This window comes from Rhinolophus sinicus, chromosome 16 (assembly GCF_057876585.1).
Source record: "Rhinolophus sinicus isolate RSI-liver-muscle chromosome 16, RSI-T2T, whole genome shotgun sequence".
In the NCBI taxonomy this organism is placed as follows: domain Eukaryota; kingdom Metazoa; phylum Chordata; class Mammalia; order Chiroptera; family Rhinolophidae; genus Rhinolophus; species Rhinolophus sinicus.
The window spans coordinates 140,965,899-140,989,573 of record NC_142516.1 but is presented as its reverse complement, the minus strand read 5'-3'; the positions used below and the strand labels follow the sequence as shown (position 1 = coordinate 140,989,573).

The following is a 23,675-nucleotide window of genomic DNA, read 5'->3' as shown; positions in this document are numbered from 1 at the left end:
ATGAGTGAATATAGGATGAACTACCTGAGTTCTATATGCCTTGGTAATCTTTCTTTTGCTGTACTATACCTCTTGCTGCTATCTTAAGAACTATGTCACTTTTTGCAACACTTAAAAAAGTTAGATATAATTTGCATACAGCACAATGCACAAATCTTACAGCTCAATAAATCTTTATAATCCTTATATCTCTATGTATTTATATTTGTGTAACCACCACCCAGATCAAAATATGAAACATTTCCGTCATTCTAGAAAGTTCCCTCGTGCCCCTTTTTGCACCAATAGTTCACTTTTTAAAACTCCTATCATCATACGTTAAACTTGCTCTTGAGCTTAATGTAAATGAAGTCATATATTTGACACTCTCAAAATATTCCCCCCCTCAGGTTCATGTGAGACTTTTATTTTGGTGATATTTCTGCATACCCAATCACACTATAACCAGCCTAAAACCACTTAATTAACAACTCCCTATTGGGGACTAGCTATGTGTATTAACATCCTTTGTGCTCTGAAAATGATCCTATAATATTAATAACTTACATGGGATTGCTAGCAGCTATATGTTAAATTGAAAAATAAAAGTCTATTACAGTTGTTATAGCTTAGCTATTTATTTCATGAGAATATAAAATTCCTTTCCTCTCTACCCCTTAAATCCCATGTATAAAAACATATCCCTCTTATCTCTGTAAGGTCCTACTTCTTATCTGTAAATCTTTTAACATTCCCTTCTCTTTACATTTATGGTTGCCTAACCCAGCGTATTCCAACCTCTGGATGGTGGATATTCTAAGGTGTAAACATAAAACATCATTGCATTAACATCATATTAGAATTTTGAGAGGAAGCCCACATAGGACATAAATAAACCCTAATAGGATGCAGAATCAGGTGGCATCACAGCAATAAATCAGTGCAGCTCAATTGAGCAGAGAACAAAGGGGTGGGGGACACAGAAAGACAGGTGACTCACCCACCTGTGATCCTTGAGTGATTGTTCACCTACCTCATTTTACCCACCTTCTTAATTTCTGCACATGTTTTCCCCTATCCGTCTTTTCTATGTGCATCTTCATTCTCTCCTATTCTTCCCTAGGTACTTAATGTATAAGGTGGAGTTAATCAGATAGAATAGGTTGGGGAATGAAACCAGCATGAAAAAAAATGTGCCAGACAGACGGAAATATGTGCAAAGGGTTGTGGGTCCCTGGCATGTTCAAGGATCACAAATTTTAAAAAATGGCATGAGCACTGAGCAGGAGGTGGTAAGCCTGTGATTAAGGGTTTGGTGGGAGCTGTGGCCAGAATATTTCCGTGAGTCATATGCTTTCATGGCTGTGTGATCTGGGACATCTTGCTAAGTCTTTGTGCCTCAGTTTTTTCATCTGTTTTAAAAAAAAACCACAATAGTGCCTACTGCTTAGGTCTGTTCCCAGGATTAAATGAATTGATACCTATAAAGTGTTTAGAATTATGTGTGGCACATAATAAGCACTTTTTAATTGTTTGCTTTGTAAAATCAAGCCTAAAGAAAAAGTTGAAGTCACTTCCCAGAACTGTTCACTTAGAAGTTTATTTATAATTAAAACGTTTTTCAACTAATCTGAATAGTTTGTCTGCAAGTGTTAAAGGGAATGACACTACATATTTATTTTTTTGACTAACTGCGTTTTAGGACAATTCTGAGAGATTGAAGCCACACTGAAGAACAGAGGAAGGAGTGCTGAAAAACACTAGGGACGATTAGTTCAAGTGACTTTTTTGTTTTGCATCCCAAATTCATTCTTCTGATGCTAATTCTATGTTCAAGACTTCTGGAATTTGGGTTTCTAGAGAAGAGATACGTCTAGGTTTGGTGATATGAGATAAATGAAAGAAATAGCACACTAGATCACGTCTACCCTTGTGAGGACACTGGGGAAAGGGCTGGGTAAGATCTCTGAAGAAAGAAGTTTACAATGAAGGGAACAGAAATACAGGGAGCAGGGTTTCACGGAGGTATTGGAGGAACTTATATTTGCGTTGAAGGATGGGCTCTCTGCTCTCACTACTTATCGCTGCCTTTGCTGTGGCTGCTGGAGCAATCCAAGTTGCCTTGAATTCCCCCACAGCTTCCAAACGACAATATCATTCTTATTGTTTCCTGCTCCAATCACTGCCTGCAATCAGAGTGATATTCATAAGTTGCAAATCACCTCCCTCTCTGGGATTCAAATTTCCCTTGTCTCTTTATGATTCATGAGAGGGAATGGAACCATCTGCCCCCTCGCTTCCAAAATAGCCTCTGATGACTTCTCTTGACTCACCTTTCACCCAGCCATTCCGTGTACTTCTCCTTTAGGCATATCAAACTTTTGTTGTTGTTGCTGTTGTCTGAGCATCTCATGAACATCTGCACATCCCCTCTGCTCACTTCCTTTACCTAATTTCTTTCTACTTATTAGCAGGTGTCGGCTTAGGTACTGTTTCTTCAGGACATGCTCCAAACCCTCAAGCGTTGGTTGTCTGCCTCATAATACCATTCATTTATGATCCCATGCATAGTCTTTCCATAATCCTATTTCTATATGGTCTATATAGACCGTATGTCTATGGTCTGTAATACTATTTGTAAACTCCATAAGGCAGCGTCTAGTCTGATTCACAACTGTTGTGTGCACAATACACAGCATATATTTCCAGGGTTGATAGAATTCTGTGGAGTTACATTTTTAGTGCCTGGCCCATAGTAAACATGGGGTAAATATTTACTGTGAATGGGTTTTATAAGTCATTGATACCTGCAAGGCTGTACCGAAAGGTGGTGATATATTCAGGACAAATCAGATAATAAATATTTTCACTTATATAAAGATAACATTTGGTCAATAATACAAAATGTTTTGAAAATACTGGTTGGACATACACTTGTTGAGTTCCTAGTCTGTGAATAAGAATTCTGTGCAATAGGTATTATTGCCTCCATTTTCATCTGACATTTCAACCTCAAACAGGTAGTCTGACCTTCAGGGAGTGGCAGAGACAGGACTGCTATCCAAGCATGTTCACTGATGTAAAAGTAAAGAAGGGTCACCCATTGGAACAGCCTTGGTGATGGAAAGGGTGTGCCATCCTTCTACAGTTTCATTAGTCTCCCCAGTATAGGTAGATTTTACTTGTGTTTATTGCTTCACTCTAAGATCCTCCAATCACCCATATGAGTGTTAAGGCGAGAGAAAGAGATAGAGATGCTGTAGAGATAGAGATAAGGAGAAAAGAGGGGAAGTGGGGAGGGAAGGGAAGAGGAAAGGAAGCTTTTGACAGGCAACATGAAGTCATGGATCATGGATCAGACAACAGACTGCTTTCTGTTCACAGAGCACCCTAACACTGGTTTGCTGAGCCCAGTCCCCACAGAACAATGCATTGAAAGCCTGATCTTACCCTGTATGTGCAGTAGGTTGTAGCACAGGAGTGGAACCACAGAATTAGAAAAGTAAGCTTTTATATTCTTTTGGCATATCTTCCCATCAGAGAGGGAGAGGGAGGGGGAGGGGGAGGGGAGGGGGTGGGGAGGGGGAGGGAGGAAGAGGGGAGGGGAGGGGGAGAGGGAGGGAGGGGGAGGGGGAGGGGAGGGGGAGGGAGAGGGAGAGGGAGAAAATTAAACAAATCTTCAGGGAGGAGAGGAGTGGAAAGTCACTTGCTTTATCACTGAAATGTAAACAAACGAGTCTGGGATGATAATTCTCCAAATCTCCCCAGAGCTATACACTGTCTCTACAGTGAGAAGAGTTTGTAGGTTTAACTGGCTCCAAGTTAATTTCAAAAGATGCATAGAAATTGAATAAATAACTAGTGTGTATGTAGATAAAACGGGTGGTTAAGTTGTAGATAAGGACATGATTCAACAGAGACATGTACTTTTTAAAAAACTGTGTCAGTTGGGAAAGTCTGAAGAAGAGGCTCCAAATTTAGTTGCCTCAAAATTTCTATCATCCTTTTTAGGAAAACTGATATTATCTTTTAGATCATCAAACTACTTCAGATATTCTAGGTGACTGTACTATATAGATCTGCCCTCAAAATTAGAGCCTCATTTCTCAACTTTCTCTTAGTAGTTAGGCCATCATTGGTCTCTGTAGTACTCTTCATCATCGGTGACAGTTCATTTATTTGATTATTCCACTAGTTACATCAAGCTGTTAACTCCCTCAAATGCATTGAAGAACAAGTCAGAGAATACTTAATTCATGATTTACATACATGCGTCATAGCACACACATGCACACAAGCCTACGTATCGTCATACAAACACACTAATATTGTCCATTTCTTAGTTACAGTAAAGGTATGCAAAGTCTTATTCAAGGTCAAATTATAGTGAGGTAAAACAATATCTGCAAATGGGCAAGTCATCCTAGAGACTTGTAACACGTATGCTGGAGATACTTCAAAGTGGTGTTAACATGCAACTGAATAAATTTGCAAATGTTGTACAAATTTCCTTTCCTAGATACTTAATTTAATTGATACTCATTAGAATTCAAAGCATTTCATTTTGATTAGGGAGAAAACAAATCACAAAGGGAGTGTAGATAATCAGATGACAATCAGAGCATTCCATGTAGTGTGTGTGTGTGTGTGTGTGTGTGTGTGTGTGTAGATATATATCCATATCAATGCACCATATGTGTGTTGTTATATTACTCTATACTGCATTATATAAAGGGGGAATTTTCAGTCTTTTTTGGAGCAATTTTAAAATTGTGTTCTCTTTTTACTTTGCTGTTCTGTGAAAATATTAGTGTAAATGCTGATGAGTAATTTTCAGCCCTTATATTACATACTCATATTTATATTTAGGCACTAAAGAAATTCTCAGCTGGGTTAGCATCCTCACAGCTCAGCTGCCACAGAGAGGGTGGTCCACAATAAACCCTACTTTTTTTTTTTTTTTTAGCAATGGAAATCTATATTATAATTCCCTCCTCTGTTCACCCCACAATTTTCTACATCTAAATTAAATGTCCATTTGTTCTGTTAGGAGACTTGTGAGGCTGCCTGAAGGTGAGGAGTGTGGAATCCAATAGGGAGTGGTTTACTAGATTGGCTCAAATCCCGATCAGCCCTAACAGGTGGCAGACTGTGGAGGGGATCTGACCAGAAAGGCAGGGATCTGATCGGTCAGGCAAGGCCAGCTTGATCCTTGTCTGGAGGGCTCCTGGGGGATGACCAGTGAGACTGATTTTCTAGCAAGAACTGAGTTTATGTTGCTTTTTTCTTCTTCACAATTTAGAACTTTCCCTTCCTTGCAGCCATCAGAAAAGGACCCTTTAAGCCTTCTAGGGCCCCAAATGTTTAAACCAGAGTATTGTTCCCAGAAGAGAGGATCTTGACTCCATCCACCCAGAAGCAGTCAATATTTGTGAGAAGAGATACCATGAATTTAATTTCCAGCCACTTTGTGGAGGTTACCTGTGGATCAAAGTCCCTAAACCTCTGTGTGACTTTCTTGATGAAAGTCTAGTGTTTATAAGCCCCAATCTATTCCCAGAGCAGAGGCAAAGATGCTTGTGTCACAGAGCTTGACTTTGCATTACAATTTGTGCATGTGATTTATAGCTTCATTTGGAATTTTTGTAGTAACCTATTTTGTATACACACACTACCTAAGCTAGTGGGTTTTGTAAACTTGAGTTTTAATTATATCATTTACTAAAGTGAAAAAAAATGCAGAATTATTAGATTTAGTTATTATTTATGAAAAGACTGGCATAATAGATCCCTCCAAATAGGGGTCTAAATGGAGTAGTATCCTACCTGGGAGCTTTCATTAGAAAAAACTATTTTGAAGCTGTGTATCACACATAGCCCATTTTAAAAGTTATTTAATAATAAGCAAGTGTGTAATTCTTAAATGCTTGTCTGTTACTAGACTCATTTCAGTTTCATTTTTTTTTGGCTGGGAAATAATTTAGCCTTATTTGTGGAAATCTGGTATACAATGATGCTAACATTTGAAAGAAAAGAAATTGCATGTTTGTATCAGAAATCATTATGAGTAGTGAACAGCTGTTTCGTGTATAAAAGAGAAAAAGGAATTTATTATTTCAAATTTCTTTTGAAATATTGTATGTGACATTCATTGAGAACATTTTTTATTGTAATAATTCTGAAAGATAATAAAATACTTGTACTTTATTAGTGTTTAAGTTTTGTAGCAATGAGGAACAACCTCTTCTTTTTAAAAACATGATTTCATTTTGTACTTACTCATCATATTCTGCAAAATATGTAAATCGCTAACAATATAATCTAGTCAGGTTTTTCATTGCTACCATCATCACCATCTCTGATATTATATTTAACATTTCAGCTTCAAAGAACCCCAGATTTGGGTTCCCCAGAAGGAACCCAAAGAACCTTTAGTGGTATGTCCTACTACTGAGTTTAGTTTCTTAAGGATGGGCAGAGATGAAGAAATTTTAATCAATTTTAAATTACCATTATTATACTTTACAAATGGATTTAAGTTAATAGAGCCAAAATTATTTTCCACCTATATTAATGCCTGCATTTTAAACTAATTTTTGTTTGACAACAAAACTATAAAGATATATATGTGATTAAATGTAGTTCTAACAGTGTTTTCAGCATGAAAACATGTGGTTTCTGGAGACAAAAAAATGAGAGAGAATCTCTTAATCTGGGGGAAGTATGTGTATATACGATTCATACATATGATGCAGATTCTAAGTACTTTAATAAAGCTAATAATGAATTGCGTGGATAGCTTCCTTTAGTGCCTAGCAGTTGTTTTAGAGGGGCTACATTTCCCATGTTGTAACCCCCAGCACATTTCAGGGTGCTGGCTTGATTAATTGTCTGTATTTCCCAAATTATAAGCGCTTGAGAGCAGACATGAAGTTATCCTTCCCAGTGTATACTGAATAGCAAAAACAATGACTTGCCAAATATTTATGGAATAAATGAATAAATGAGTAATAAACACATTTGGTAATGAGCTACTAGGATATGGGGACAGATGTTACTGTTCACAGGGAATTTTGGTCAGTTCCTACAAGAGCAATAGTTAAGTAAATTATTTAACAAGCAATTTTTAGGGCTCCAATCAGCCATATTTTTAAGGACATGGTTTCTTTGTCAAGCGTACACCATGCTTCTCTGAGTCTCTTACATTTTCCTTTTTCGTTTCAAAGAGTAAATGGTGTCATAGAAATCAGTTGTCTTAAGATATTTTTTGAGATAATCATATGGCCGCATGTAATTTGCAGAAAACGAAGACATTCACATACTTAAGGAAGGTTATGTAGACAACATGCCTTTGTATTAAGATGAGGGCTACCTAGATGGATAGTACCTTCCCCAAAGAGACTGTAGGCAGCATTCACATAAACTCATAATTACTGTATGCTCGTAGGAAGACTTGTATTGAGTTCATTGGAGACAGCCTTGCTCACTGTTTAATAACAGACGTTAATAATTGCATCTTACAGTTTATTAGGGAATATTTCAAAATACACAAGAAAATTCTGAATGATAGGCTATATATTCCTGTATATGTAGGCTATGTTTTCTACATCTTTTTATTGCCGAAAAGCACTTAAAATGGTGACTTGCCTATCAGTGACTCTCAGTAAATAACTGTGGAATGAATGAATACATGAGGAATATACATTAGTGGTGAAAGGTAAAAATCCTCGTTCTAATTCTTGGGAAACTAAGCTAAAGTGTCCATTGCAGCCCTTTGATGTATAGCTAAATGTTTTTTCCTTGTTAATAGTAACTTTTTATTGAACATCAGCATTATAAACTAGAATTTTTATATGCATTTTTCTAACCTTCAGAATAAGGGTTAGGAATTGTACTTCCCATGTGTAGATGAGGAAACTGAGTCACTAGGAGGTTAAATAACTTGTCCAAGTTGATGCATATGTTTCTACTGTTTTAACTGGTAGAATGTGGATTTGAACACAAGCCATTCTGATTCAAACCTTGGCCTTCTTTTTCGCCATTTTACTACGAAAATGTTTAGCATAATTCCTTAGTGAAAATTCAAGTCATGATCCTTTGTTGTGTAGATTTGAAATTTATAATCTTTGTGTTTAATAAGGGCACTACTCTTTGAGTTTTGCTTGGTGTGCCAATCTAAAACCTAGACTTCTGCTATAGGACGATGTGCGTGTTTTTTTTTGTTTTTTTTTTTTTTTGTTGTTGTTGTTTTGTATCGTAGGACAGCCAGAAATTTATTAGGAAAAGCAAGTACACTTGGAGACTTGGAGAGAGGGCTGACCCAAGAGAGAAAAGTCATGCGTGTTTAACATACTGTTCATATCTGCCTTTGTAATACCCTCAAAATCTGAAATACAAATTCTATACTATGTCAGGTCATTTTCAAAGAAGATCATGAAAAAAGTATCAATTTTTGAAAAAAAAAATAATTGGCATTTGTGACTTAAATGTGATCTTTTGCTTTGGCTAACGTAGTTATTGCATTATGAGTATATTTATTTTTATTGCAATAACCCTTGAAGACATATGTTTCTTTCTTTCTGATTGCAATTCAGCCAGACTTACTTCACCCAGTTGTACAGTGAAATTCATTGCAATCTGCAGAGGTAGCAGAATCCTAAATCTGTAAAGCTATGCAAACCGAAAGCTTTTTGTGGATAATTCTAAGTTTTACATTCTGCATAGAAAACCAAAAAGATGTGTTGTGAAATATAATGCAATTTCTTCATTACTAGAGGAAGATCAAAAGACCCCTGATTCTAAGAGGTGGTTATTTTGAGATCCTGCTATCAATTTCCTATTCACACACAGCAACTGGTGGCAACTAAAAATAATCAGCTCTGCCACCAGCTAAGAATCTGGTCACATTTGGCTCATGGACAATGTGCACAAATAAGATTTAGGATCCTTCGTTAGTTGCTTCTCTCCAGCCCACTCATCAGCTAGTTTGCTGCCATTTGAAAGCTATTGAAGAGCCATTAACGGGCAGGACTGGGAGAGCCGCACTGCAGCACACCTCCGTGCCGGCAGAATGTGGCTGCATGTGAGCACCAATTAGAACTGACTATTCCCGGGATTGTGGCACTAGGAGCCCTGTCAATCAAGGGCACTACAATAGCACGTGCAGCAGTGGTGGCTCCAGACCTACTGAGAGGCTTTATCTCAACTCCAGCTGCTGAATGAGAATGAGTTTGAAGCTTTTTGCATGATCATGAAACAGAGCCTGGGTTCAATAATGCATCCTGAGGTAAATTGTTACCTGAGTCAGGGCTCTAAATAATGCATTTCCTGGGGACGGCAGTTGTAGAAGAGAAATGCTGGAACCTGTAGCAAGATTTCTGTCTGAGATGGGAAGATGTCTCACTATCATTTTATCAAGTGCTGTAAGTAAACCTGATATTTTGCTCATATGGTTGTCTTGAAATATTGTTTTATGCAGATGTCAAAATTAAGACAGGTCTTCTGGTATGCCACGTCCGGGTGAGTGACATAGAATGGTGACTTTGAAAGATGTTTCACATGCTAAATGTGTTTCCTCTTAATTTCAGGTTCTGCAATAATTCCAGGGTCAGCCAAATGCTCATAGTAGAGAAATCTTTAAAACTTTTGCTTTTTAAGAAAAAGATACATGCACACAGAAATGTTTCAAAAGCAATCCATAAAAAGGAATTTTATAAGAATATTTCTAGATATCAGCATATATTAATAATGTGTTTGCATAAAACTTAATACATTAATATATGACTGAGGCCATTCAGTGATTATTTTATTCTCAAGTTTGACTGCATATGCCTACATCCAATGCTCAACTTATAAGCTTTATTTTTAGGATTATCCTTGACTGTAAACTTTTGTCCTTGCATCATTCACCTTGCAGTGCTCAGGGACTCCAGTGACATCTGTACCAAATGCTCTGCACAGTAAGGTGAAAAAAATAGTTTGTCACTGGCTTTTTGGGTGGGTCCATCAAGGGTTACTCCAATGCCTGAATTTTAACAGAATTTTCTGAGCTAGATAAAAGCTGCATCTGAACCTTCTCCGGATGGTAATAATGAAGGAGGGAGACACATTTATAGCACAGATGGCTTGTTAGATACACATTTTTGTCCAGTAGCCCTTCTGAAAACTTCTGTACATTTGTGTCATCATCTTAAAGTTACAGATGCCATTTGTAGGTCATGGTTTCCTTTTAGGATGACAGTTTTGTTGGCAAAGGACATTACAATGTTACATTTAAGTCACATCGTTAAAAAACACATGTTTTGAAAGGATCGTGAGTTTTGCACTAAAGGAAACTGAAAAATAATGATAATTGAGAAGGAGAAAATATTTACCTTCCTCTTGTCTTTTGTGGGGGGTGTATGTAGGAATTAAAACTGATGAATGAAAATAAAAATGCCTTGCTTTTCAGCATACCCAAAAGAGGCATGTTTTTGGTTTGCAGAACAATTTCAACTCAAAAGGAACGCATAGATTGATTTGTAAGTTTGAAAACTAGCTCTTTAATTAATAAAAATTGGGTATGTGCAGCATATTTAGGAATTATGAGAATAGCCTTTTGTCTTAATCCCTGAAGTCTTGGGGTTATTATCTTGGTGAGATATATATAGCACAGCACTCTCGACTGGTTTTTATATTGCCCCTCATGTTTCACTGCACTAGCAGAATGTCATTATGTCTCCTTTCTGTGCCTCTGCAGAGGAAATTCCTGAAACCCTCTGCACCATTTCTATAAGGAACCGGGTACTCACTCATCAGGCAGAGGGGACATATCTGATGGAAGGCAGCCATGGAACATGGTTAAAAGCTCAAAGGGACAGAGTGACATGAACTTGGGAGGTTCAGGGCACAGTTGGTTGCTAAATATATCATGAGACTGCCCTTTCCTGCCTTGTATTACTTTTGTTTTCTTTCAGCTATTTGAGTTTAGAATTTCAGAAAATTAAAGGAAATGATGATGTCTGTTCAATGGAAGCATTTGAGATAATTCTTGCAATCCAGATAAAATCTAAAATTAATGAATAGTGAAATGTTCCAAATACCTGGAAAAAATGTTCCTGATGAATTTATGAAAGTAATTACCATCTGCATGCTAAAGATCTGACTATGTTCTAAACGCCGTGTTTGCCAATATCTCTAAAATGGGGAAAAAGCATGAATATTGTCAAATGTTAACTTCTCTGGCAGAATGCTACAATGTGCTAAAGGAGTTCAGAAATTGTATTTCATTGTGTGTTACTAGTCAAGGGACATTGCAGTCTTGAGCTGGATATTGAAAGTTGAAAAGAATTTGGAAGGCAAAATGAGGGTGTTTACAGAATCAGAAATGTTTATTGATAAGGATTGTAACCCACAGTTTAATCATTGTTCCTGCTGCATATGATGTTCCCGTAGTGGGTTCCCTTATACTGCTTGTTCTATTAATGAGGTCAGTTGGTTCCCATTCTTCGCATCCATTTCTTACTCAGCGTGCTTTCTTTTTTCCACATGCCTGTCTTTTCATTATGACTCTGGTTTATTACTGCACCACTTCCACTTCCAAGCTGGGTAACAATGCAGGAAGTAGTCAGATTCCAGGGCAGGAGCAAAAGCTTCTGAAAAAGTGCAACAACTGAATCCTAGTAAGGGAGCCTATGCCAGAATGTTGGGAGACCCATGAAGAATGCTTACAAGGAACTTTTACTCATATAGGGAAGCACTCGTTATTTACTGTTAAAATATGCATATACTGAAAGATCTAAACTCAAATGCCCGCATTAGTTAACTCTGGCTTATGGAATATCAGTTAATATAATTATATATAACATAACTGTATTAATTGTATTAATTATAATTATAATTATGATTAATGATATATAAATATAAAGTATAACTATTCATATATTATGACAAATGTTTAATATAGTTATTTATATAATTAATTGTAATGACAGAATTATTAATTACTTTCGTAAACTGCCCTATATTTTCAAAAGTGTTTACAATGGGCATGTTTTACTTTTACAATTAGAAAAACAAAATTTTCAGAGAATGTAAGAGAATATTCAAAGAAAGAAATGGCTTGGCTTTCTATCACGACCCAGATTCCTTTGTGACTCTCTGGGAACTAGCGTAATTCTGTATGTTCTGTATATCATATATAGACATGTTAAAAATTGCAGTATAAAAATTTATCATGGAAGCAAGATGTCACAGGAAAGTTTAGGAACACCGCTACAAAAAGTGCTGACGTTTCTTGTATCTTCGTGGCCAAGAAGTATCTAAGATGGATCTGCAGTACGATTCTATCTCTGAGTCATTCCTGGTGAGAGTGACATGTGAACTTGGCCAGATGCCTTGGCTGAGGTGCAAGCAGAAATGAGAAATGAAACTTGAGGGAGTAATGGGCTCAGAGTTTTAGTGCCTTGTGAAAACTTGGAGCTATATTTCTGGTTTACTCTTAACGAACTGGAGCAGAAGCTTGAAGGCTGCCCTGTTATAGTCTCTCTTGTGCCTCAGGAATCAAAGTGTTGCCACAACTGTGCCTGGGCTATATCATCCCTAGTTTAATTCATGGTGAAGTATTTAGGGTTGGAGCAGCATGGTTTACGGTAAGAGGAAGGTTAAAGTTATTTAAAATGAATACATTCCAGAACTGCTAATTCATTCACAGCAACTAAGGATGAATTATACCAGAAAGGTAAACATTTTGCATGTTAAACAAGATTTACAATACCAAGGTCACCTTATTTTTTTTCTCATCACTCATTCTCACAAATGTTACCCCCATTCAAATGCTTTCGCCAGTCTTTCCCACATTGTACATACATGCTGTTCACTTGTCAAGTCTACAAGCTCATAGAAACACCAACATGTTGGTCCTACGATTGCTTCACTCTCTCTTAGGCCACTCTTTGCCTAAACCAGATCCCTAGTCCATCACTGAAGCCATTCCATTCCCTCATCCTCGTCGCCCTCTGTTGAACTCAAGCGACAAATGCCTAATCTAGGTTGAACCTAACTTTCCAACTTGTCTTCCTTACACCAAGGTAGTTGGATGATCATTGAAGGAAGATGTCAGAGCAAAAGCATGCTAGTTTCATACAGGCAACACTCTTTCTCATTCTTACTGTGTTTGCCCAGTAGGCATGGTTGTTCTTGCTGAGAGACCCCTTAGATCTCCCACCCTAGAAAAATAGAAACCATTACATATAACTCCTGTGTCTTCCCATCATTAAATCTACAACGTTGCCGACATATGAATTCCTCTGCCTACTTCTGTTCTGTAATTAATTGTCCCTCCATGTTTCTAAAGCCAGTGTGCTCTGGACTCTATCCTCCGTTGCCTCACTCCTTCAGTTATCCATTTTTTATCCCACATCATCAGTCTGTTCTCTACTGCTCCATTTCCATCAGCATAAACACATGGCCTAATATAGCCATCTTCATGTAATCAAGCAATCCCCCTTGACTTCATATTTCTTTCTGACCGCCACCCCATTTCCTTGTTTTCATAATCTCACCTTGGAAAATTTCTTATATGAGTACGTACACATTATCTCTGGCCCACCTCTCCTTTTTCACTCTTCAGATTGCTCCGTTTAGCACTCCACTGAATCCACTTCAGTTAAACCATCTTTATGTGCCCAAATCTAAGGAACACTAGTCCTTCCTCACGTTAATTTCTCATTTGACTACTATCTCTTCTTGTAAAATACTGTGATTTTTCTCCTATTTTACTGGCAACTTTTCCTCTGCCTCATTGCTGGCTTTCTCTCCTTCTTAGAGGTTGGCCACGATACTTTGCAAAATCCCTGGTTGAACTCATCCATTCCTATGACTTTAAACAAGGTCTGCATTTTCCCAAATACACACCTTTAACTCAGATGTTCCTCTCTCCCGTAATAACCTGGGCATCTTTTCTGGTCAATGAAGACATACAAAATTATTCTTGTTTTGATAAGTTAAGTGATATTCTGTAGCTTTATTAAGCCAGTTGTTGTATTTGTAAACTCTTCCCTTTTTTATAGGCATTAAAACACTATATTTCAGTATTTTGGCTTACATTACTAGAGTATTGATTCACAAAAGCAGTATTGCTAAATCAAATGGCTTGTGTAGTTTTTAAGGCTTGTAGGAACTGCCAGATTTCTTTCCAGTAGACTCTAGCACTTCAGATTCCCACCACCAGCCCAGAATGAACATCCCTGCATCCTTGCCAGCCTGGGATGGTGTTCTATTCAAATGCTGTCAACTCTATGGTTGAAATATAGTTTCTTATAAGGCTCTAATTTTATTTTACTGGTAATTAAGGTGTTTTCCTCATTTTTTATTAGCCCTATTTCTTTATATCTGTCCTCATTTTCATACTGAATCGTTTATAATTTTAAAATTAATTTTATGTACTCTTTTATGTTAGGAAATACTAACATTTCTCTGGATAGGTGCTGAAGATAACTTTCCTATTTTTTCTTTTGTCTTTGCTTTGGGTATTTTGGGCGTCTAATTTTCTCATAATTGTACAGAAATGATATAGGTCTCTTTTTTCCTTTATGGATTTTGGTTTTATTATTGCTTTAGGTTGTCTGTTATTCCTAAAACTAAATGATTGTCCTCAACATCTTATTCTAAACTTTTATTTTTATATTTTGAATTCTAATCTTGAAAAATTAAGATGTATGTGTGATGCAGAAAGGGTACTTTTTTTATTACTTTTTATTTCTACATATATCATATCCACTGGATCAAAATTACATTTTTGTCACATTTTAAATTCCAAAATGTTTTTTGATCTAGTTCAGGTTTCTGTTACATTACACTGATTGGTTTGTCTAGTTCATGGCCATTATGTTTAGGTTATTATGGCTTTATAGTGACTTTAATATATAATAAGGGAAATAGCTTCTAATTATTTTCTTATACTTTTATTAGGTATCCTCAAATATTTATGTCTTCATTCAAAACTAAAGTTATTTAACTAATCTTAAATGAAAATAAAATTCCCAATCATGTCTTAAAAAATTTACCCAACCATTTAATTTAATAATATATTATTATATTTAATGTACATATTATAATAAATAATATATTAATGTATTTAAATATAAACAATATAATAATATATTTAAATTTAATAACATAAGATCTGTAGATCAATAGTACCAATAATTCTGCTAAATAAATTAGTTTCAATACATAGCAAAACTGTTCCAAACTGATACTTATAATATTATGTTGATAATTATATGAATATTTTATATATTTACAAGAATTATAAGAATATTTTATCAACACTATTTTATTGACTATTATTAGAATAAAAGAGAAAATAAGTAATGCTCATGTGCTAGTGATAAACCTACGACTCATAAACCTAACACAATTAAGAAAAAGATAGACATAATAAATGTGCTAATGATCTCTCTTTCTGTTTACGAGTATCTTTATTTCTGTCTCTATCTATCATCTATCTATCTAATTTTATATCTATATTCTTCCTGTGTTAACAGTTATGAAGAAACAAAGTTGAATAATGTGTATCAACTCATAAAACATTGTAGTATATGTCTGTTATTCAACATTTGACTGTATTGTTTACATCTTTCACTTTTATAGACTCTTAGGAATGTCATGGCTACTTGTGTTCTGATGGTCCATCCAATGATATATCCTTGTGTATTGCTACAGTGCTGACATTGCATTATTAAAGGCTTGTGATTTTGTCTGGAGGGTTCCACACCTATGTCCTTACCTGACATCTGTTATTTAAATGTGATACTCTCTTTCTGTAGGTTTGGTGAATGAGAGAAGGGGGCTTTTTATGTTCTCAATGAGTAGTTTACAATTTGTGTCACTTTAGAGACATAAACATGCACTCGTAACTTAACTGAGCTGGATGGATTAAGTTGACTTCATTTTCTTTCTGTATTAATCATTAATTCATGTATTTATTAATTAGTTCAAGAAATATTACTGATTCTTTTCTGAGCACTGGTCTAAGGGCTAAAGATACAATGATAATCAAGCCAGCTAACATCCTTTCCATCGTGAAATGCCAGTAGTGAGACAGAGAATAAACAAGTAAACAAACATGTAGATAAATATTTTTGTTAGCAACAACTCATGTGAAGGAAATAAAACCATTTAAAGATCTAATAAGTGACCTGGGAGCAGGATCGGGAGAGGGGCAATTTTAAATAGGTTGGTAAGGGATGACTTCTCTCAAGAAGTGACCTCTGAGTTATTAAAGTGAGGAAACCAGGATGAGAAGATCTGTGGGAAGAGTGTACTGAGCAGAGGGGATAGAAGGGCAGAGGCCCTGAGGCAAGGACGGACATGTTTCCCATTGTTAATTCAGAGAATCCAGGCTCCCAAAAGTTAACTTGTTTTGTTTAACATTTTATTAATACTTTTCAACTCATAGTAAATACTGTTATTTCAATGTCCTTCACTACTCAAACATATATTCTATAGCTCCTTTCACTTCCAAACATCTTTAAAATTATTTACATATGCACCTCAAGTGCTTTTTTATCTAATTACTACATTTTAGCTCCCACATTATTAATGTATTGAAATGTCAAACTCTCTTTTTTGTTCCCCATTTATCTCAAAATGTTTGCATAGTTTGACTCAGTAACTTATCTCTAACTTCTTAAGTCTCCCTCCCATTTTGCTTTCCTGAAAATGAGCCCTTGTAACTCTTTGACTTATTCTGCTCTTCCAGGTTCCTGCCTTAGTCTATTTTATATCCATTATTTTGAAATGTTTTGATCATTCCCTCCCACTAGACATTATGCTATGCACTCAGTTTATATGTACAGATTTCTTTTCTGCAAGAACTTCACAATCCAAGGGAGATTCAAAACTGAATAAACACTTTCAATATATTTCTGTATGTAATATATGTACACTTCTGTTATAAGAGAAGGCAGAGGCAGGTACCTGGTTCTGCCATGGGGACAGTATGTGAGGAGTTGGACCCACCTTCTCAGAGTGAGAGAGATGGCATTTAAGGATGAGGAGGCATTTGCTCATGACCAGCAGATGAGGGACTTGGGAAAAGCAAAAGACTTGCACGAAACAGTGTCAGGAGTGCATGGTACATTCAAAGAGCAAACAAAAAGCTCTGTGTGGTGGAGAAAGGAGGACAGTGTACAATATTTGGGCAAGGGGACGAGGAGTTTTTATGTTGTACATCATATGAGGGAGTTCATTGAGTGATTTTAAAGAGTGAAGGTTAGGATCAGATTTGTGTTTCAGAGCTGTGCTTCTGGTCGCAATGCAGAAGACGGATGAAAGGAGAGATTGAAAAGGAGGCAGTCAAGTCCATGGGCAGGTGACAGCTTAACAGAAAAGTGGCCATAGGGATGATGAAGTGTGGTCTGATGTGGGAGACATTTATAAGGTAGAATTAACAGAATTTGTTGTCCAATTAGGGAAAAATTCTGTGCTTCGCTTAACCCGTTTTCTTTATACACATCCTGTTTAGGTTAATTATTTCATCTCAAACAACTTTGCAGGTAGATTCCAGAAAAAAATATCTCTGGCCATGCTTTTGTCAGGACCTCTAGGTACACATTGTCAAAGCCAAACAGACAACTATATCCTATCAGCACTTCAAACTTGGAATGTCCAAACTGAATCCAAGCTCTTTCTTCCTAGACCTGACTGTCCAAGTTGAAGGACATATATGTCATGTCACCACGTTTAGACTTGTCCTGAGGGTGATTGGAATCCACCAAAACTTTTGACTGTCAGACTAGACAGCAAGGCCGTGCATTAGTGAGGTCAGTATGGATAACGAGTGGAGGGGAGCAGTGGTGGAGTGTGGGAGGTCAGCTGGGTGGCTCTTGTGTCAGTCCACACCTGGGTAGAAGGGAGTTCCTATTGGTGAGTGACCTGAGAATGTATAAGAGGAGACAGATGTGAAGGAGACTTGAGTACTAGGAACCTTAGGCTTTAGAACCAATTTGGGAGTTACGGGGGATGAAAGAAAGGGACTATTCAAGACCGGCACTAAGATTTTTGCTTGAGCAACTATGTGTATGGTGTTACCATTAAGCTTTGGATATGAACCAGAGGGCAAAGGGCAGGCTTGGACATCTCGAGCTCCATGATGTCCAGGGAGAACTGCCCACTGTAGTTGTATATACAGGTCTGGACCTCAGGTGAGAGATAGCTGTGTAAGGTAGACATGGGGTCATGGTTTTATTGAAGCCTTGGTACATGAGAAAATAGCCAGCCAAAAAAAAAAATAGATTACTCTGATCATAAACTTCTGGAAAACAGAGGAAGAGCTGTTCACAAAGGAATGAACAGGTCTTTAGTCAAGCACACAAGCATCTCAGTGTTAAGAGGCAGCGTCTGCTAAATAGCATGACATGATGCGACAAGATTAAGGTACGAGTTTGTGGAGGATTCACTGGGACACCAAACAAGGAGGCCTTTACTGATGTGGACCCCCAGCTGTGTCACTGGAGAGGTGGGAGTGGAATTCAAACTGGAGCCATCAATGGTGGGGAATGTGAGTACAGAACATGTACAAGCTTTGGCTTCTAAGAGGAAAAGGAGATAAAGATCATTTGGTGGACAGAGATGTGGTTCTGAAAGAAGTTTTTGTGATTTTTTTTTTTAAGATAGGATATTTGCATGGTTCTTAATTCACTGTATCTAGTCCCTTGTCTTTGAAAACTGAAACTCATATATACCTTCACACTCACCATCATTAAAGGCTATGTATTGGGACTGTTTTTTTTTTTTTTTTTTAATCTCTGACATTTCCAATTGTTTGAGAAACTAAAATGACAACAGTGTTATTAATATTGACAATGCGTATTTAACATAGACTTGACATACAAGAAACTTTGTTTTTTTACCAATTGTCATAAATAAATTCATGCTAGAATGGTAATCTATAATATCCTGTTTTATGAGAATGACCCTTTGTGCTATCCTTTGAAAACCCGTCTCCAAAGCACAGGTGAATTATGTTTTCTTTTCTAAGGAGAAAGCATACAACTGCAGAGTCCATTAAATGATTAGTGCTGCATTTTAAATGATATCTTCAGAAAACTATTCAGAGGTCATTGTGGACATTTCAGTAGATATGTCATCTCCATAGACAGTTGTGGTTAAATAAAGCTAATTCGAAGCTCTGCTCTACACTTTAAAACAAGATGATAGAATGAAAAGGGAAACTATGACATTGCATGAATCAGTTGTGCATTCTAAGTACTGTCCTCAATTTTGTTTAGTTCAGCTTGCAAAAGTCTTTGGCTCATAGGCAATGGTTGAAGAGCAGAGCTTCAGGATCTTCTGAATATGGAAAGATGAAAGATGCTTAAATTATTTATTATCTATAAATGAGGAGTGACAGGAGAGACAGATACAACTTAATGAATGGTTTTGTGGAAATCAATGGACTGTTTTATATTCAGGCTCTTAGTAGAAAAAGGGGAAGTCACTAATTCAAGTAGGCTGACAATAAATATGAGATTGATGGAGGATATGCCTCTTGGTGCCTCGTATTTTAAGTACATAAAAGTCAAGTCTGTGGAGTATCCTTGAGAGGAAAAAAAATAACATTCAGATGTTGAATAGTTTCCTAAATTCCTAGTTCATTATTCTTTACTCTAAACATCTTTATGTATTAGGTTGGCTTTGGAGGAGTGAGTTTGCACCCTTTCCTCAGGGCACTTGTGAGTAGATTAGTGTAGGGCCACATGTTGGTTCACCTTTTCTACTTTCATGAGATCCTAGACAAGTCTTAATCTTTACTTTCATATCACCAGTGATCTGTAAAGAACATCACCTGTGATGTACCAGCAAAATCACTTTAAGATATGCCCAGCAATGTGTGGTGTGGTGTTCTCTGCTGGTGTGAACTCTGCTTACACATGTAGCCAGTGTGGGTGATGGAGGCAGCACACATCCTCCGCAAACATTTTGGGTGCTTCAGCTGTTATTTATGGGACCACTCGAGCCAATGCTGGAGTGTCTCAGCTACTTTCTAGATTTTTGTTTTGTTTTGTTTTTCATCTTTGATATTATCACCTAACTTCTCTAGGGCTTGGTACTTGATTTCTTCATTTGAAAAATGTAGCTGATAATATCATCCCTGTTCACTTCATTGGTGTCTGTGAAAGTTAATCAGTCCATTAATAATTCCCCTTCACTTCCTCTTTTTATCTATCTTACACACATCCACCTCTGTAATGAAAACTTACTGAGTCACTGCTGGACAGAGCATGCACAGGTGCTGTCCTTGGTACTGAGAATATAGGCGTGACAATGGAATATTTGTTGCCTGAACCCTGAAATCTGCGGCTGAGTGATGATATGTAAAAACCTAGAAATCTGTAACATGTGATACAGATTGAAAATTTAGGGCTGGAATGGAATTACCCTGCTCTTCTTAACTTTAACTAAACACCTGGCCACACTGGGTATTCCCTTTTTTCTTACTCCTATGATTTACAACAAATGCTAAAGGCAGGCATTTGTTCACAAAAGGTTTCCCATCATTTTAAAGTGATTTGTTTTATTTTATTTTTTACATATGATACCAAAAAGTATTTTGCTTTCATTAAAAATACTCATTTTAGCAGCAGGTATCTGAATATGCCCCAGTCTTTTAAAGCATCTATTTTAACACTCTGTCTTGCAGCAATTTCAAAGTTTGGTTCTAAACTTAACTATTGTTTTTGTTTTGTTTTGTTTTGTTTTGTTAAGTCAAGTTTACTGAGGTACAATTTACATACAGAACTTCTTTTAGGTGTATAGTTTAATATATTTTGACAAATGCATACCATCATGTAACTGTCTTACAATCAAGATTTGAAGCATTTTTCTCACTCTACAAGTTTCCTTGTGCCCATTTGTAGTCATTTTCCTCTCCTAACTACCAGCTCTAGGCAATCACAGATTTGATTTCTGTCCCTGTAGTTTTGCTTTTTCCAGGGTGTCATGTAAATTGACTCATACAGAATGTGATCTTTTGAGATTGGCTTCTTGTGCACAGCATAATGCTCTTGAGATCCATCCAAGTTGTGTCTGTCAGTAGTTTCTTCCTTTTTATTATGAGTAGTGTTCCATAGTATGGATGTACCATGGTTTGTTGAACTGTTCACCTGTTGAGAGACATTTTGTTGTTTCTACTTTTTGTCTATTACAAATAAATCTGCTATGAACAATTCTCTGCTGATTTTTGTGTGGACATAACATTTTTATTTCTCTGACATAAATGCCTGGAGTGCAATTGCTAGATGTATAGTAAGTGTGTGCTTAGTGATTTGAAAAGACTGCCTTCTGTCCTGCAGTGTAATCCATCTGAGATTCATTCGTCCATGTTGATGCACGCATCAGGTTTGTTCCCTTTTGTTGTTGAGTAGTATCCTCTTGTATGGACATACCACAGTGTGTTTATCTATTTGCTACTTTGTGAGCATTTTGATTTTTTTCCAGTCTTTGACTACAAGTAAAGCCTCTATAAATATTCATAGACAGTGGGTTTTGCATTTTGAGACACTTAACTTCCTGATGTGTCATGGCGAATTTGACTGATGAGCAGAAATCATAGAAATATGATGTAATACTAAAGCACACAAGCCACTGTGTTTTAGTTATTGATCCTCAGGAATAGGAAATAACAAATGGTCCTATTTTTAGAGAATCTCAATTAGACACTTTTAGTACAGATAATTATGGCTGGACTCCACACTTTCTGTAAGCCCTGTATATTCCGGGTCCACTAACCAGGGTCCAGCCTTGATTTTTGTGTCCTCAGCTCTAGTTGAGAGCAGTTCCTGAGCTCATTTGGCTAACAGAACAGGCTTCTGGCTTCCATGTCTGTGTGGTCCAGCAGTGATATCTCAGGGAGGTTCCCACAGTGCACACATTGGACTTTCTCCTGTTTCTCATCTCCAGGGTTCCTGTGCTTTCTCTGCTCACTCTTTTCCACATACCTCGTCTCAAATGATTGGAGCATTTATTATGTCCATCTGTCTGTCCATCCAGCTGTCCATCCATCCATTCATCATCCTTCCATCTATCTACATTTATCTATCTATCTATCTATCTATCTATCTATCTATCTATCTATCTATCATCTATCTATCTATCTCTCTAGCTATCTTATCTATCTATCTAAATGATTGTAAACTATGTACCCAAAATAAAATTTATAATTGTTTTACTATATTAGCACAATGAGAAGGCTTTTCTCTTTAAATAATTAGTAGAGATGGTGATTTTTAATGGAAGACCCACAGTCTGTTTACAATTCAAATGACTTTATAAAAAAGGAGTTATTTTATTTTCTGAAATACAAAGCTCTTTGTAAATAAAGTATAGTTGACGTACAATATTATATTAGTATCAGGTCAGCATAGTGATTTGACATTTATGTACCTTACAAAGTGATCACCATGAGAAGTCTAGTAACCATCTGTCACTGTACAAAGTTATTGCAATATTCACTGTATGCCCTATGCTATACATTACATCCTCCGTTACTTATTTATGTTATAACTATAAGTCTGTACCTCATAATCCCCTTCACTTTTTTTGCCGGCCCCCCTACCACCCAACCCTCTGGCAACTATTAGATTGTTCTCTGTTTGTTCATCGTTTAGTTTTTGTTTTTTTTTAGAGTCCACATATAAGTGAAATGATACAATATTTGTCTTTCTCTGACTTCTTTCACTTAACATAATATGCTCTAGGTCCATCCATGTTGTTGCAAATATTAAGATTCCATTCTTTTTTTATGGCTGAGTAATTTTCTGTTGTGTATATACACCACCTCTTTTTTATCCATTCATCTATTGATGGACAACTAGGTTGCTTCCATATTATGGCTCTTGTAAATAATGCTGTAATGATCATAAAAGTGCACATATCTTTTTGAATTCATATTTTCATTTTTTTAGGATAATTGCCCAGAACTAGGGTTGCTGAATCGTATGATAGTTCAATTTTTAATTTTTTATGGGACCTCCATACTGTTTTCCATAATGGCTGCACCAAATTGTAATTCCACCAACAGTGCACAAAGGGTTTCCTTTTCACCACATCTTCAGTAACACTTGTTGTTTGTTACGTTTTTGATGACAGCCATTCTGACAGGTGTGTGGTGATATCATTGTGGCTTTTACCTGCATTTCCCTGATGACGAGTGAAGTTGAGCATCTTTTCATGTGTCTGTTAGCCATCTGCATGTCTTCTTTGGAGAAATGTCTGTTCAGGTCTTCTGCCCATCATTTAATTGGATTACTTGTTTTTTGAATGTTTTGTTGTATACATTCTTTATATATTTTGGATATTAATTTAAAAAGGAATTCTTAATGAAACTCAAGCTTCTATTTATGGACAGTAGTCTCTAAAGTACATCACATTTAACATCTTTCTTTTCTTTTTTTTTTTTTTTACCTTGATTTAATTCTATCTTCTTGTATTGATTCGAGTATAAATGAAATTTTAAAAATTGTCTTAATAATTGGTTTTCAGTAGCATCCATTATTTCCTAGAAAGAGAAATCCGCATGTGAAACTCACACACATGACAATGCCAGATATGCTAGAACATGCTTGTGTAAAATTCTAGTGTGGAGCCCAGTCCTGTAAATATACTTTTAGGATTTTTTTTTTTTTTTTTTTAAGATTTTATTGGGGAAGGGG

The 23,675-nt window shown here is 36.5% G+C and overlaps 1 protein-coding gene across 3 annotated transcripts in view; it reads left to right on the top strand.

Annotated features, from left to right (window-relative positions):
* The window catches only part of MYO16 (myosin XVI), a 548,145-nt gene that overhangs the window by 103,689 nt on the left and 420,781 nt on the right, over positions 1-23,675 (top strand). Inside the window, exon 1 of one of the 3 annotated variants that reach the window (XM_019731062.3) lies at positions 8,996-9,401. The exons of the other annotated variants lie outside the window; for them this stretch is intronic. Within the exon in view, the coding sequence (XP_019586621.3) occupies positions 9,374-9,401 (28 nt within the window). The 5' untranslated portion in view covers positions 8,996-9,373. Of the gene's footprint in view, positions 1-8,995; positions 9,402-23,675 lie in introns of those variants that run through there. 3 annotated transcript variants of the gene reach the window in all.